Source organism: Symphalangus syndactylus, chromosome 6 (genome assembly GCF_028878055.3).
Source record: "Symphalangus syndactylus isolate Jambi chromosome 6, NHGRI_mSymSyn1-v2.1_pri, whole genome shotgun sequence".
Taxonomy (NCBI): domain Eukaryota; kingdom Metazoa; phylum Chordata; class Mammalia; order Primates; family Hylobatidae; genus Symphalangus; species Symphalangus syndactylus.
Genome location: NC_072428.2, coordinates 67,886,402 through 67,901,777, shown reverse-complemented (window position 1 = coordinate 67,901,777; position 15,376 = coordinate 67,886,402). Strand labels below are relative to the sequence as shown.

General features: G+C 38.5%; 1 protein-coding gene across 5 annotated transcripts in view; it reads right to left on the bottom strand.

Moving 5' to 3' along the window:
• TMEM135 (transmembrane protein 135) overlaps window positions 1-15,376 on the bottom strand; it is a 275,389-nt gene that overhangs the window by 245,848 nt on the left and 14,165 nt on the right. For 2 of the 5 annotated variants that reach the window (XM_055283181.2, XM_055283182.2), the window contains exons 2-3: window positions 4,656-4,783; window positions 876-968 (exon numbers count right to left, since the gene is read on the bottom strand). In XM_055283181.2, coding sequence (XP_055139156.1) covers window positions 876-968; window positions 4,656-4,783 — 221 coding nt within the window. Of the gene's footprint in view, window positions 1-875; window positions 969-1,776; window positions 1,857-4,655; window positions 4,784-15,376 lie in introns of those variants that run through there. The other 3 variants (XM_055283183.2, XM_055283184.2, XM_063641502.1) reach the window with 2 other exon arrangements.

The following is a 15,376-nucleotide window of genomic DNA, read 5'->3' as shown; positions in this document are numbered from 1 at the left end:
AGGCTAAGATAGGAGAATTGCTTGAACTCGGGAGACAGAGGTTGCAGGGGACCGAGGTCGCACCACTGCACTCCAGCCTGTGCAACAGACCAAGACTCTGGCTCAGAAAAATAAATAAATTAGTAATAATAATAATAATTGATTTGAGATCACTCAAAGAGCCTGAAGCAAAGTAAGCAAAGTACAGATCTAGATGATAATAAAAAACTATTGTTAATTTTCTTAAGTGTGAAATGCTATTATGGCTATGGAAAAAATCTTTGATTATAATTTGTTTGTTTATTTGCTTGTTTTTTGAGACAGGAGTCTCACTCTGTTGCCCAGACTGAAGTGTGGTGGCATGATCACGGCTCACTGCAGCCTTGACCTCTGGGGACTCGGGTGATCCTCCCACCTCAGCTTCCTGAGTAGCAGGGACTACACGAGTACATCAACACGTCCAGCTAATTTTCTTTGTATTTTTTTTTTGTAGAGACAGGGTTTTGCAATGCTGGCCAGGCTGGTCTCAAATTCCAAGGCTCAAGTGATCCACCCGCCTCAGCCTCCCAAGGTGCTGGGATTACAGGAATAAGCCACCTGGTCTAGAATTTGCATAGCCATATTTTAGTTAGGTCACATCACAGAACTCTCTAATCTTTTAGTAGACAGAGGCTGTTACTGCTCTATAATGTCCACTTTTATATTTTTATAGATAATAAATATAAAATACATATAAATATTAATATAAAATTAATTTTCAATTAAATATCTGTAGAACTGAAAAAATATATCTAGAAATATTTCTGATCCCTGTAAGTGATAATTAAAAAAAAAAAATTATAGTTGGGGTGGGGGACAGGTAATCAGTTCTGTTAAATAAATATATGAAATTTTACCTGCTTTTTCTTTCAATGAGAATGGCCACATAAGATGCTGGCAGAGCGGCACCAAAGCCAGGAGTCCATGAGTAGAATTTTCCAAGTATCTTCCTGAAATTCAAATTTGGAATTTTTGTATGAAATTCCTAGTTGGTCACTTCAGTTATTATGAATAGAAGTTTCCCTTCTCCATCCATCCTCTATTTAAATGTACCACAGTACCTCAAAATAAACATATTCAAAATCAAACTCATTAACTCTCTCCCCTAGCCCCAAGAACTTGTTCTCTCTCCTCTATTTTCCTAGGTTAATAGCATCAACATCCACCTACCCACTTATGTTTGACAGGCGTCATCCTTAACTTTCTGTTTCCCTTACCCCACATATTAAATTATTCCCTTAAATTATTACAGATGCAATTTATCTTTCAAATTCCTCTCCAACCTACTGCCCCTGCCTTAGTTAAGTCTCTCATCAACTCTCATTAAGGCTACTACAGTAACAACTAATGGGTAACACTCCTTTCAATAATAGCTGGCCACGTTCATTCAGGCATTCCCTGGATCCAAACCTGCTGGCTATGCAAACCCTCTGGCTTCTCAGTTTCCTTTATTTATCAAATGAGGATAATATTGCCTATCTCATAGAGCCATTAAGAGAACTATATGAGATATTTCCCAGCGCCATGAAGGACACATAATAAGTACTCAGAAAGTGTTAGCTGTTATTACTATTATTATAACTATTTTTTCAACACATGGTAGACATTCAATAAATGTTTTCCCTTCTTTGCTTCCACAACCCTTGATAACTTTTTCTTACAGCATTTACTAAAGTATTTTATATATTTTACTTTTATGTGTACGTCATTTTTCATTTACTAGAGTATATTCCTTGAAAGTAGGAATCCTCATAGTACCTCATAAATGACAAATGACAAATGACCAGTAGCTGTCTGGGTTTTGTTTTTGGTTTGGTTGTTGTTGTTGTTGTTGTTTTTAGATGGAGTCTTGCTCTGTTGCCCAGGCTGGAGTGCAGTGGCGCAGTCTCGGCTCACTGCAACCTCTGCCTCCTGGGTTCAAGCGATTCTCCTGCTTCAGCCTCCCGAGCAGCTGGGATTACAAGTGCCTGCCACCACACCCGGCCAATTTTTTGTATGTTTAGTAGGGACCATATTGGTTAGGCTGGTCTCGAACTCCTGACCTCATGATCCATCCGCCTCGGCCTCCCAAAGTGCTGAGATTACAGGCATGAGCCAACGCAGGTTTTTTAAGAGAAAAAAAATATTTGGAGACATGAGGAAGTTTTTTTTCCTTCAAAACATATGTTCCTAAGAAAGGGAGAAGTAGCAAGTAAAAATTACAAGAAATTATCTGAACAAAGTTGGTAAATTGCTAAATTATACATTATGAAAATTATATAGATAGATATATATAAGAATAAAGATTTTTCTTTTTTTAGAGACAAGGTCTTGCCCTGTCACCCAGGCTGGCATGCAGTGCTACAATCATGGTTCACTGCAGCCCGAAATTCCTGGGTTCAAGGGATCCTCCTGCCTCAGCCTCCCAAGTTAGCTGGGACTACGGGCACACTACCGTGCCTGGTTAATTTTTTTTTTTTTTTTTAACAGGCAGAGTCTCACCATGTTGCCCAGGCTGGCCTCGAACTGCCAGCCTCAAGCAATCCTCCCATCTTGGCCTCCCAAAGTACTGAGATAACAGGTATGAGCCACCATACCTGGCCTGAAATAATTTCTTAAATTGAAGTTCAGATTTAAAAAAGATTAGAAAAGCTATTGAGGACATATAACTTGGGTATTTTTTGACATGGACATCAGAAACCTTCCACCTGTGAAGACTCCAATATAAAATCCATAAAGGACTTAAGTTATTGAATGTAAAATCTTAAGAAAAATAGACTTAGTGAATCAGTTATACGGAGAACATGGGGGTTACCTTAAATATATTCTAAGTTCAAATTTCAAATGTTTATTGGACATGTTAACGTAGATGTCCCATAGGCACCAGAAAAAGCAACATGTCCAAAGCAGACTTCACTGTATTTCTCAAATGTGCTTTTGCTTCTGAGTTCCCTACCTCAAGTAACAGCATCTCATCTACCCAATTAGGAACAAAATGTAAGTGACATTTTCAATTCCACCCTGACCCTCAACCACCTCATGAGTTCTTATGATCTCCTAGTATCTTCAGGATACATGCTTCTACAACTTAACCAAACAGGTTCATAGAACATAAAGATGCTGCAATAGCAAGGTATACTTAATTGCAATTTTTTAAAAAACCTAATCATAGAAACTTTCTTCATTTTTTTTTTGAGACGGAGTCTCACTCTGTCACCCAGGCTGGAGTGCGTGGTGCGATCTCGGCTCACTGCAACCTCCGCCTCCCGGGTTCAAGCAATTCTCCTGCCTCAGCCTCCCAAGTAGCTGGGACTACAGGCGCATGCCACCACGCCTGGCTAATTTTTTGTATTTTTAGTAGAGACGGGGTTTCACTGTGTTAGCCAGGATGGTCTCCATCTCCTGACTTCGTGATCCACCTGCCTCGGCCTCCCAAAGTGCTAGGATTACAGGCGTGAGCCACCACGCCCGGCCATCATAGAAACTTTCTAGAGAGCACATGATAAAGAGTTCCTTACATAGATTTTCATGTCACTTTAAAGGCATGATTTGTTCAATAGTATAAAAGCCTTATCAATTATTTTCTGCATAATCTAAAAGTTTATAAATATTAATGATCTGATAATGATGTTAGGGAAAAATCTGTAAAAGACATTTGGAAATTATACTTTTTTTTTTTTTTTTTGAGACACGGTCTGGCTCTGTCGCCCAGGCTGGGGTGCAATGGCGCGATCTCGGCTCACTGCAAGCTCCGCCCCCCGGGTTCACGCCATTCTCCTGCCTCAGCCTCCCGAGTAGCTGGGACTACAGGCGCCCGCCACCACGCCCGGCTAATTTTTTGTACTTTTTAGTAGAGACAGGGTTTCACCATGTTAGCCAGGATGGTCTCGATCTCCTGACCTTGTGATCCACCCGCCTCGGCCTCCCAAAGTGCTGGGATTACAAGCGTGAGCCACCGCGCCCGGTCAGAAATTATACTTTTAATTGCAGTTAAATTATACCTGCACAACTACTTTGTGCAACACTAACAGGAAGCTATTTTTAAAGATAAATAAATAAACGTAAGTTTGAGTTTTCAGCAATCAACAGAAAAAAATAAAAAGAAGTAATAGCTAATAAATATGTCAGATAAGTAAGAGCACTCAAGAGACTGAATTCTATCTGCATCTCTACGATGTATAAAGTTGCAGCACAGGTAATATATAAGACTGAATCAGGACCAAAAGTTCCAACAACAGAATATACCAGGAGTTAACTTACTGTTTTATAAATAAAAATGTGTATGTTACAGTCCTTTTGAAGTTTGTTCACTGCATGTGGCCCTAACCTATGTCATAGACAGTTAGTTGCTTTGAATTCCTGATCTGTGAAATTGAAAAGCTAAGAAATTGTATTCAACAACTTGGTAAATATAACAGGCTCAGAATATGTATGACATCTTAAAGCATTTTTGCTATATAACTACACCAATAATTTAAAGTTTATATTACATCTTGAGGTCAAGTTTTACAAGCTTTCATTGACATAAATGTCACTTCACAGATTTAAAAAAAGGGGGGCGGGGACAGTAACCCACATAACATTTATGTAAACACATACTTGTTTCCATTTCAATAAAAGAACCTATATTAGTATCTATGGTGATTATGAGTACCAACCTTAAAATGCAAAAGAAAGCCATATACAAGGCCCCATTAGCAGTTAGAAATGAAGCGGATTGTAGGATCTCAGGGAGTAGTTTGTGTAAATAATAGTCTAATTTCCGTTTCCGGAGAATTGCTGCAATCTGGAAAGAGAAAGGATTTTTTGTTTAATCCAACCAACATTTCCCACTTAAATTAGCTTATATGTGGAAGCTACCGAATAAAAGCATATATAAATAAATTAAAGTAAAAATGCTGGCATTTTACTGGATCCTCTATAAAAATACAATGCCAGGATAGAAAGGATGACACCTGAATTTACTGAGGGTAAAATATACACCAAGGAATTACGATATGGGTCATACATTGAATAATCTCCATATATTGAGGTAAATATTTGTAATGCCTTAAAACAGTTTTAAACTGAAAAATGGAATATACTTTTAAATGAAAAAAATTCCAATTCAAATAAAAACTGGATGCTATAATAAAACTATATTACAGATTTTATCAGTCTATTACTATTAGAGAACTTCACTAATAGAAACCAGAGAAATTCATTCAGTTATTCAAACTTGACTACTGTGTGGCAAAAAAAAAAAAAAAAAAAAGATTCTAGTAACAACACAAGTATCACCTGTGACCAGAACACAGAAACACAAATAAATCCCAATACAAAAGACTGCAGAAGTTTATCATAAGACTGTTCTATAAAAAATATCAACCTATCAGTCTTCATGACTTAGCTTTTAAATTTAGATTGAAAACCTTTTTTTGTGTGAACTCTGAATATGAAAGGAAGATTTCTAGATTAAAACCAAAAAAGGCCCTGAAATAATTTAGCAATTATATGGATAGACATGAAATCTAAGTATTTATTGAGCAGACTATTAACATTCCAGGAAATAAAGCAATATAAATCATAATATGTGCAAGATATATAGATACTGAGGACTGATTAAGTGTTAGTAATATAATAGAAAGTACCACAGAATTTTAGCAGAGTGAGTTTAATACAGGGGAAGGCAGGATTTTCATGGAGAACGGGATATGAGCTGAATTGGGAAGAATAATAGACTCCTCACTAGTCGTGGAAAAGAGTACTTCTCCATCATAATGAAACAATATAACAAAAAAGGTCAGAACATAATAGGGAAGGAGTAAGAGGGTGTAAGAAAGAGAAAAACTCACTTGAGAACAGAAAGACTATAAAACTCTCCATTTATTCTCCATCTTTCTGGAGATAATACTTTCCCTAAAGTCAGTGATCAACAAATCTAATGGCATCTTCTCAATTCTTCTGTTACTCCCTCCGTCTTCAAGCCTCTGAAACTGACCATCTATTACTTCAATTCAACTGTCATACACAGGAAAAGCAATGATGAATAAGACCCAATCTTTTCCTTCAAGGAACATAAAATCTCCATAGGGAAATAGACACAAACAACAGCAATAAGCTATAATATGGCAGTGTGGTAAATGATAGGTTAAAAGAAAAGAAAAACTAAACCTCAACCTAAGTCTCACACTTTATGCAAAAATTAATTTAAAATGGATCACAGGCACAAACGTGAAACATAAAACTACAACATTTCTAGGGGGAGAAAATGGAGCAAATCTTATGGATACAAGGCTAGACAATGCATTCTTAGACTTGACACCAAAAGCACAACTCACAAAAGAGAAAATTGATAAAATGAACTTCATCAAAATTCAAACTTTTTCTCTATTAAAGACCTGTTGGGAAATTTAAAAAGGCAAGCTCCAAGAAGAGAAGAAAATACTTACAAATCACATATCTAATAAGGAACTAGTATCTAGAATACATAAAGAAGTCCCAAAACTCAACAATAAAAAGCAAACAATCCAATTAGAAAATAGGAAAATATATGACCAGACATTTCACAGAAGAGGATAAACAGACAGCAAATAAACACATTAGCCATCAGGAAAATGCTAGTTAAAGCCACAATGAGATGTTACAACTATCAGAATGGCTAAAATAAAAAACAGTGACAACACCAAATGTCGGCAAGGATTCAGAAAAAGTGGATCACTCATGCATTACCGGTGGAAATATGAAATGGTATAGCAATTCTGGAAAACAGTTTAGCAGTTTTTTGAAAAATTAAACAATTAACTATCATTTGTCCCAGCAATTGTAGTCCTGGGGTATTTATCTCTGAGAAATAAAAACATATGCTTATACAAAAACCTGTGAAGGAATGTTTATAGCAGGTTTGTCTGTAACTGTCAAAAACCAGAAACAACCCCGATGCCCTTCAATAAGTAAATGGTTTAACAAATTGTGATATATCCATGACATGAAATGCTATTCAGCAATAAAAATGAACAATAAAAGGCATATATGAAACAATCTTGAATTTCCACAGAATTATACTGAGTGGGGGGGGGGGGGGAAGCTAATCCTAAAGCTACATACTGTATGATTCCATTTCTAGAACATTGTTTTTTTGGGTTTCTTTTTTGAGACGAAGTCTCACTCTGTTGCCCAGGCTGGAGTGCAATGGCATGATCTCAACTCACTGGGTTGAGATCACTCCACCTCCTGGGTTCAAGCGATTCTCCCTGCCTCAGTCTCCCAAGTAGCTGGGATTACAGGCGCCCACTACCACGCCCAGCTAATTTTTTGTATTTTTAGTAAAGATGGGGCTTCGCCATGTTGGCCAGGCTGGTCTCGAACTCCTGATCTCAGGCGATCCGCCCGCCTCGGCCTCCCAAAGTGCTGGGATTATAGGCGTGAGCCACCGTGCCTGGCCTCTATAACATTCTTGAAATGACAAAATTATAGAAATGAATAACTTAGTGGTTGCCAGGGATTAAGGGGGAGTGGGTAAGTGGAAGACAGTATAGCTATAAAAGGCAACATTAGGGATCCTTCTGGTGATGGAAATGTTCTGTATTTTGACTGTAAGAATGGCAGTATTTTTGTTGTGATATTATACTACTATTTTGCAAGATGAAACAATTGGGAGAAACTGGATAAAGAGTTAACTGAATCTCTTGAAGAACTGTACTTCTTACAACTGCATGTGAATCTACAATTATCTCAAAATTAAAAGTTCAATACTTTGTGTAAGAAAAAAAAAAAAGAGTCATTTGCATGACCAATAGGCATATAAAAGGCTCCCAGCACCATTAGTCATCAGAGAAATACCACTACACACACATTAGAATGGCTAAAATGCCAAGAACTGTTAATATAAAGTGCTGGTAGGAATATAGAGCAACTACAATTCTCACACAGCTTTAGGATTAGTTCTCATATATTGCTCATGACAATGTAAAATTGTGGTCCCCTTGGAAAACCGTTTGATAGCATCTAATTAAATGTGTACCTACCCCATAAGCCAGCAATTCCACTCCCGGGTATTTACTCAAAAGAAATAAGGGCTTATGTCCGTCAAAAGACATATTTACAGCATTATCTGTCATTACAAAAACTGTAACCACCTAAATGTCCATTAACAGTAAAGTACATAAATTGTACATATTTACCATATTGATAGACCAAACTGTACAGTCTATTGTGAGAAACAGGAAATATCTAACACAAGACACAGAAAATAACCTAGGACCTTATCATCACTGTGCTGTAACCCAGAGCTTCTAACCAAGGTTTACAAGTGGCTAAAATACTGATCCTCTCAGTAGTCTAGTTAGCCAGGCCAGACACAAGGTAACAGGTCAGGGTGACCACCGCCTCTGTTTTCCCTGGTGTGCCACATATTTTTATCATTTTCTATGTAAACAACAGCACACTACAGCAAGAAAAAGGTTAGGAAGCACTAATCTAAACAAATAGCATACCAATAATTGTGTTAGCCATGTAGTAATTACAATAGCACTTGCACTCATGTATAAAATCATCAGACATCAGATACCTTCAGAAACATCACATTTTATAACCAAAGACTTTGTAATGTTCATATGCTTTGATCAAACAATTTCACATTCATTAATTTCTTATGAATTTTTCAAACATGCATATAAAGATTTAGCTAAAAAAAGGCACATCATACCACTATGGTTAAAATATATATCTGTATTTATGTATTTACATGACCCAGTTTTAGAAGACTATTTAATGCCCTAGGAAAATGAATCAAAATATATAAAGTGAAAAGACAGATTACCAAAAAATAATTTGTAATGAACATACAGAACAAATACTAGAATGTTATACACTGATTATCTCTAAATGGTTGATAATAGATTATTTTAATTTTCTTCTTTTCACTTTTGGATACGTTCCAGACTTTCTACGATAAATATATGTTACAATTTATAATATTGGGGCGAGGAGAACAAGTGTGAGAAATAAGGATTAATTATCATAGAAACAAATCTCAACAGGGAGTGGAAACAATCGGCATAATACAATTATGAGATTTTATTTTTAATCTTAACACCTCAATTATTTCTATGAAAAATCCTTGTTTAGGAACATGCTCTTTAGATTTCAGTCTCCTCATTTACTAAAGAGGTTAAATTACATAACAAAAGTGTTCATTTTTTCTACTTCTAAAATTATGTAATTTTTTAAAAAATAAATGGGCCGAGTGCGGTGGCTCACGCTTATATCCCAGCACTTTGGGAGGCCGAGGCGGGTGGATCACGAGGTCAGGAGTTCAAGACCAGCCTGGCCAAGATGGTGAAATTCCGTCTCTACTAAAAATACAAAAATTACCCGGGCACGGTGGAAGGCACCTGTAATCCCAGCTACTCAGGAGGCTGAGGCAGGAGAATCGCTTGAACTCGAGGGGGTGGAGGTTGCAGTGAGCTGAGATCGCGCCACGGCACTCCAACCTGGGCGACAGAGTGAGACTCCATCTCAAAAATAAATAAATAAATGATATTGGAAGAATTGGACATCTATGCGGGTGGGTGGGGAGCGTACTTTGACCCCTACCTCAAACTATACACAAAAAGTAATTTGAAATAAATCATGTACCTAAATTTGAAAATTATAAAACAATAAAGTGCCCAGAAAAAGGGGCTGGATGCAGTGGCTCACGCCTGTAATCCCAGCACTATGGGAGGCTGAGGCGGGCGGATCACGAGGTCAGGAGTTCAAGACCAGCCTGACCAACATGGTGAAACACCATCTCTACTAAAAATACAAAAATTAGCCAGGCATGGTAGTGAGCACCTGTAATCCCAGCTACTCAGGAGGCTGAGGCAGGAGAATTGCTTGAACCCAGAAGGCGGAGGCTGCAGTGAGCCGAGACTGTGCCACTGTACTCCAGCCTAGGCAACAGAGTGAGACTTTGTCTCAAGAAAAAAAAAGTACGCAGAAGCAAACATAAGTTAATATCTTCACAAATATTCCAGGCATGAGTCAAAAGACAGGCAGCATTAAGCAGAGTTGATGAAACGCAAGTATAGAGACCAACCTAATATGATGGGCACAGACTGAAGAGTGATACAAAATTATAAGGTCAGGCCCCCAATTTAGAAGTATCTCTTCATAAGATTATCACTATTAAACATCCATCAACACTATATACATTCTCTTGTTATTCCCGTTTCTTTCCCCATGTGATTAGTGCTGCACATTTGCCATAGAGATGGTTGACTGTATTGGGATTGCACTTTATGGCCATGGAATAAAGCTAATTGGCCTTCAAAGGGTCAATTAAAGACCCATGATCTTAGCTTTACTAGTACCAAACTCTAAATTAGTAGTTACTGTGAGCCTGCGAGTTTGATCATTAAACTCTTCTAGAAGAATACATTTCTAAAGGGTGATAGTGTGAGAAATCTAGTTTCTTTGGAAAATTAAATAGTTTGCAAACAAGAGTCAATTTTATGTTGTATCTATTTAATCTTTCTTAATCTCTAGCAAAAAATGATTTATTTAAAGTAGAGTTTCTCAACCTTGGCACTACTGACATTTTGGGCCAGATCATCTGTTGGGCAGGCTGTCCTGTGCATTGAAGGATGTTTAGCAGCATCCCTGCCCTCTACTTTCTAAATGGCAATAGAAACCCCCCAGCTGTGATAACCAAAAATGCCTACATTGTTAAATGTCTCCTAGGAGGCATTGTGCCCCTTATTGAGTAAGAACAACTGCTTTAAGGGAAAGAGCATAATGAATTTACATATTTTGAATATGTTAGTTCCAGAATTTTTATTTTATTTTAAAAAAATGCTTATATAGCACTTGTGCCAGGCACCATCCTATATACCATACAAATGTCAACTCATTTAATTTCATAACAATCTTTACCCCACAACTATTTCTATAAAAAATCCTTGTTTAGATGCTCTTTAGATTTCAATCTCCTCATTTTATTGGGCATGATCTTAATGGGCATGATTTTATTATCACCATTTTAGAGATAAGAAAAAGGACAGGTCGGGTGCAGTGGCTCACACCTGTAATCCCAGCACTTTGGGAGGCCGAGGCAGGCAGATCACGAGGTCAGGAGATCGAGACCACCCCGGCTAACAGGGTGAAACCCCGTCTCTACTAAAAATACAAAAAATTAGCCAGGCGTGGTGGTGGGCGCCTGTAGTCCCAGCTACTCAGGAGGCTGAGGCAGGAGAATGGCATGACCCCGGGAGGCAGAGTTTGCAGTGAGCCGAGATCACGCCACTGCACTCCAGCCTGGGTGACACAGCAAGACTCCATCTCAAAAAAAAAAAAAAAAAAGAAAAGGAAAGAAAAAAGAAAAAGTTAGTACAGAGAGATGAAGTTACTCAAGGTGACTGATACAGGCAGAGCAGGGATTGAAGTCAGGCAAGTGGCTCTTAACTACCAACTGATGTTGAAGTCAAAACACATTCTAAATAAGAATTATCACTTATCCATACTGCATGTTATAAATTTAAACCTATGACTTACTAGCTCCTACAGAAGTTCAAGTTGCCCATTCTCAGAGAAACACACAAAAACATAAGGAAACTACAACTAAGATATAAAAATAATCTGACTCTTCCAAAATTTGGTGATCTAACCTGCAGAAAGACTAAATAAGGCATCCATGATGACTCAGGGGCTAGAAACTACAGTTCTAGTCTACAAAAAAATAAAGAGGAAAGAAGATGGAAAAACAAGATTCAGAACACTAAATTAGCAAATAAAAAAGAATTAATTCCAATAGAAGAGACAGGACAACAACTAGCTGTGCAATTAACTTTACCCTCTTCCTTGTCCAAGATCTATAAGATTTACTTTTTTCTTTTTTTTTTTTTTTTTTTTTGATTCAGCGTCATGCTCTGTTACCAAGGCTGGAGTGCAGTGGTGTGATCTCGGCCCACTGCCACCTCCACCTCCCGGTTCAAGCGATTCTCCTGCCTCAGCAGCTGAGACCACAGGCATGTGCAACCACACCCAGCTAATTTTTGTATTTTTAGTAGAGACAGGTTTTCGCTATTTTAGCCAGGCTGGTCTCGAACTCCTAACCTCGTGATCTGTCTGCCTTGGCCTCACAAAGTGCTGGGATTACAGGCGTGAGCCACCACACCCAGCCCCAAGATCTATTAATAGGTACTTTTTAATAAATAAGATAACAAATATAAAGTATTTAGCAGAGTAGCACATAGTAGGCATTTTGAAAATGCTAGTTTCCTTCACTCTGCAGAATTGCTTCCTGATCCAACCCCCATTCCTTTTTGAGTTGTACAGGTTTGTTTTATTAAGTGTTAAGTAAGAAGAGATTTCCGTCTCTGGTAATCAGAGTATCTGGGAAAGGCCAGGTGTGGTAGCTCATGCCTGTAATCCCAGAACTTTGGGAGGCTGAGGTGAGCGGATCACTTCAGGTCAGGAGTTCGGGACCAGCTCAGCCAACATGGCAAAACCTTGTCTCTACTAAAAATACAAAAATTAGCCAGGTGTGGTAGCACACGCCTGTAATCCCAGCTACTCCTGAGGCTGAGGCAGGAGAATCACAGGAGAATCACTTGAATCCGGGAGGCAGAGATCGCAGTGAGCCGAGATCACGCCACTGCACTTCAGCCTGGGCAACAGAGCGAGACTCGTCTCAAAAAAAAAAAAAAAAAACTTCAAACAACAGAACTAAAGTAGGATATTCATCCATAATCAAGAGACCTCCTGTATTTTTTTTCTAAAAATTTTTCAGCGGGCGCGGTGGCTGACGTTAGCACTTTGGGAGGCTGAGGCGGGTGGATCGCCTGAGTTCAGGAGTTCAAGACCAGCCTGGCCAACACGGTGAAGCCCCATCTCAACAAAAATACAAAAATTCGCCAGTCATGATGGTGGGTGCCTGTAATCCCAGCTACTTCGGAGACTGAGGCAGGAGAATTGCTTGAACCCAGGAGGTGGAGGTTGCAGTGAGCCAAGATCACACCACTGTACTCCAGCCTGGGTGACAGAGTGAGACTCCATCTCAAAATTAATTAACTCATTAATTAATTTTTTAAAATTTTTTAAAAATAAAAATTTTCAAAATGCTTTTTAAAAATAAGACCCTTCCATCCTGGCCAACAGGGTGAAACCTCGTCTCCACTAAAAATACAAAAATTAGCAGGGTACGGTGGCACGTGCCTGTAATCCCAGCTACTCAGGAGGCTGAGGCAGAAGAATCGCTTGAACCCGGGAGTTGGAGGTTGCAGTGAGCCAAGATCACCACTGCACTCCAGCCTGGTGACAGAGCAAGACCCTGTCTCAAAAAAAAAAAAAAAAAAATTAAATTAAAATTAAAATTAAAAATAAGACCTTGTTCTCACGCCTGTAATCCCAGCACTTTGGGAGGGTGAGGCAGGCGGATCATGAGGTCAGGAGGTCGAGACCATCCTGGCTAACACAATGAAACCCCGTCTCTACTAAAAATACAAAAAAATTAGCTGGGCCTGCTGGCGGGCGCCTGTAGTCCCAGCTACTCGGGAGGCTGAGGCAGGAGAATGGCATGAACTTGGGAGGTGGGGCTTGCAGTGAGCCGAGATCACGCCATTGCACTCCAGCCTCGGCAACAGAGCAAGACTCTGTCAAAAAAATAAAATAAAATAAGACCTTGTTTTTAAAAAATATTTATCATAGGCCAAGGCGGGTGGATCACCTGAGACCAGAAGTTCAAGACCAGTGTGGCCAACATAGCAAAACCCTGTCTCTATTAAAAATACAAAAAATTAGCTGGTTGTGGTGGCACATGCCTATAATTCTAGCAACTCAGGAGCCTGAGGCAGCAGAATCACTTGAACCCAGGAGACAGAGGTTGCAGTGAGCCAAGGTCATGCCACTGCACTCCAGCCTGAGTGACAGAGCAAGACTGTCAAAAAAAAAAAAAAAAAAAAGCATAATAAAGGAGGCAGAATTATTTGTTGTAACAAACAAATTTTTCTGTATACCACGTTTAATTTTATGTATCAACCTAACTGGGCCAAGGAATGCCTAGACATTTGGTCAAATGATTATTCTGGGTATGTCTATGAGGGTGCTTCTAGGTGAGATTAACATTTGAATCAGTAGACTGAGAAAAACAGATTGTCCTTCCTAATGTGAGTAGGCTTCGTCCTCTCAGTTGAAGACCTGAAGAGAACAAAACAACAAACTCCTCCTGCCTGATTTCTTGAGCTAGGCACTGGTATTTTCCTGTCTTCAGACCTGACTGAAACACCAGTTCTTCTTGGGTCTACAGCCTGCTGGCTTTCAGACTGGAACTTACACCACTGTCTCTTCCAGTACTCAGGCCTTTGGACTCACACTGGAATTACACATTGGCTCTCTGGGTCTCCAGCATGCCAGCTGCAGATCTTGGCACTTACTAAGCCTCCAAAATTGTGAGCCAATTACTTATTTTATACACACACACACACACACACACACACACACACACAGAGGCTTCTGTTTCTTTGAAGAACTCTAATAAGCTAAATCTGAATTGCTTCCAACATCTTTATTTTTAAGGTTAGAATCATAAGCTACAAAAGCCAAATATAAATATCTCAAACAAAATGACAAGAAACCAAGTATCATAGACCAATATTTACCTATCTTCTTACAGTTTTTAAAGCTTTTATATGTGCACCATCTCATATGATTCCCACAGCAAGCCATGAAGTTGTTAAGGCAGGATTCTCTTCTATTTATAAATGAAGAAATCGCGTTATAAATCGCAAAGCGAAACAAAAACTCAGATCTTGTAACTCACAACCAGTGCGTTACACCATGATGCCCCCAACAGATACAAGAACCAGCTTATTAAAAACAACACAAACAAGCCAAAAAACTAGGGCAACTTGTTAATAATACATGTGGGAAGATACAAGCAATCTTCAAAAGTTTTCCATAATGATGATACTGTAAAGCCTCCCTATAATGAAAATCATACCATCAAACTTTAGCGATGACCATTAAGCCTTGCATACCTTACCTGTAATAGCCTTCCTCTCCTACATTTTCAAATTTTTATATAAAAGTTGAGATAGGCTTTCAAGATAAACATAAAAATATACTTAAGTTACAATACTGAAACAAAATGTGATCAGGAACAAGACTCAGATTGAGCCCTGCATACATTATACCCATGTTTAAAACTGAGTAATACCAATATTTTTGTAATATAGGGAAAGTCTTGAAAACACACACCTGTCACTTCAACTTTTAGTGATGTAACTCACATGCAGCACCACAACTTTAAACCAAAACACTCTTTCATACCCTGCCATCTTCTGCTTGCTTAAGTACAAATATCAAGGATTCTAATGTGAAATACTTTAATTAATGGGAAAAAATCTAATATATTTCTAAT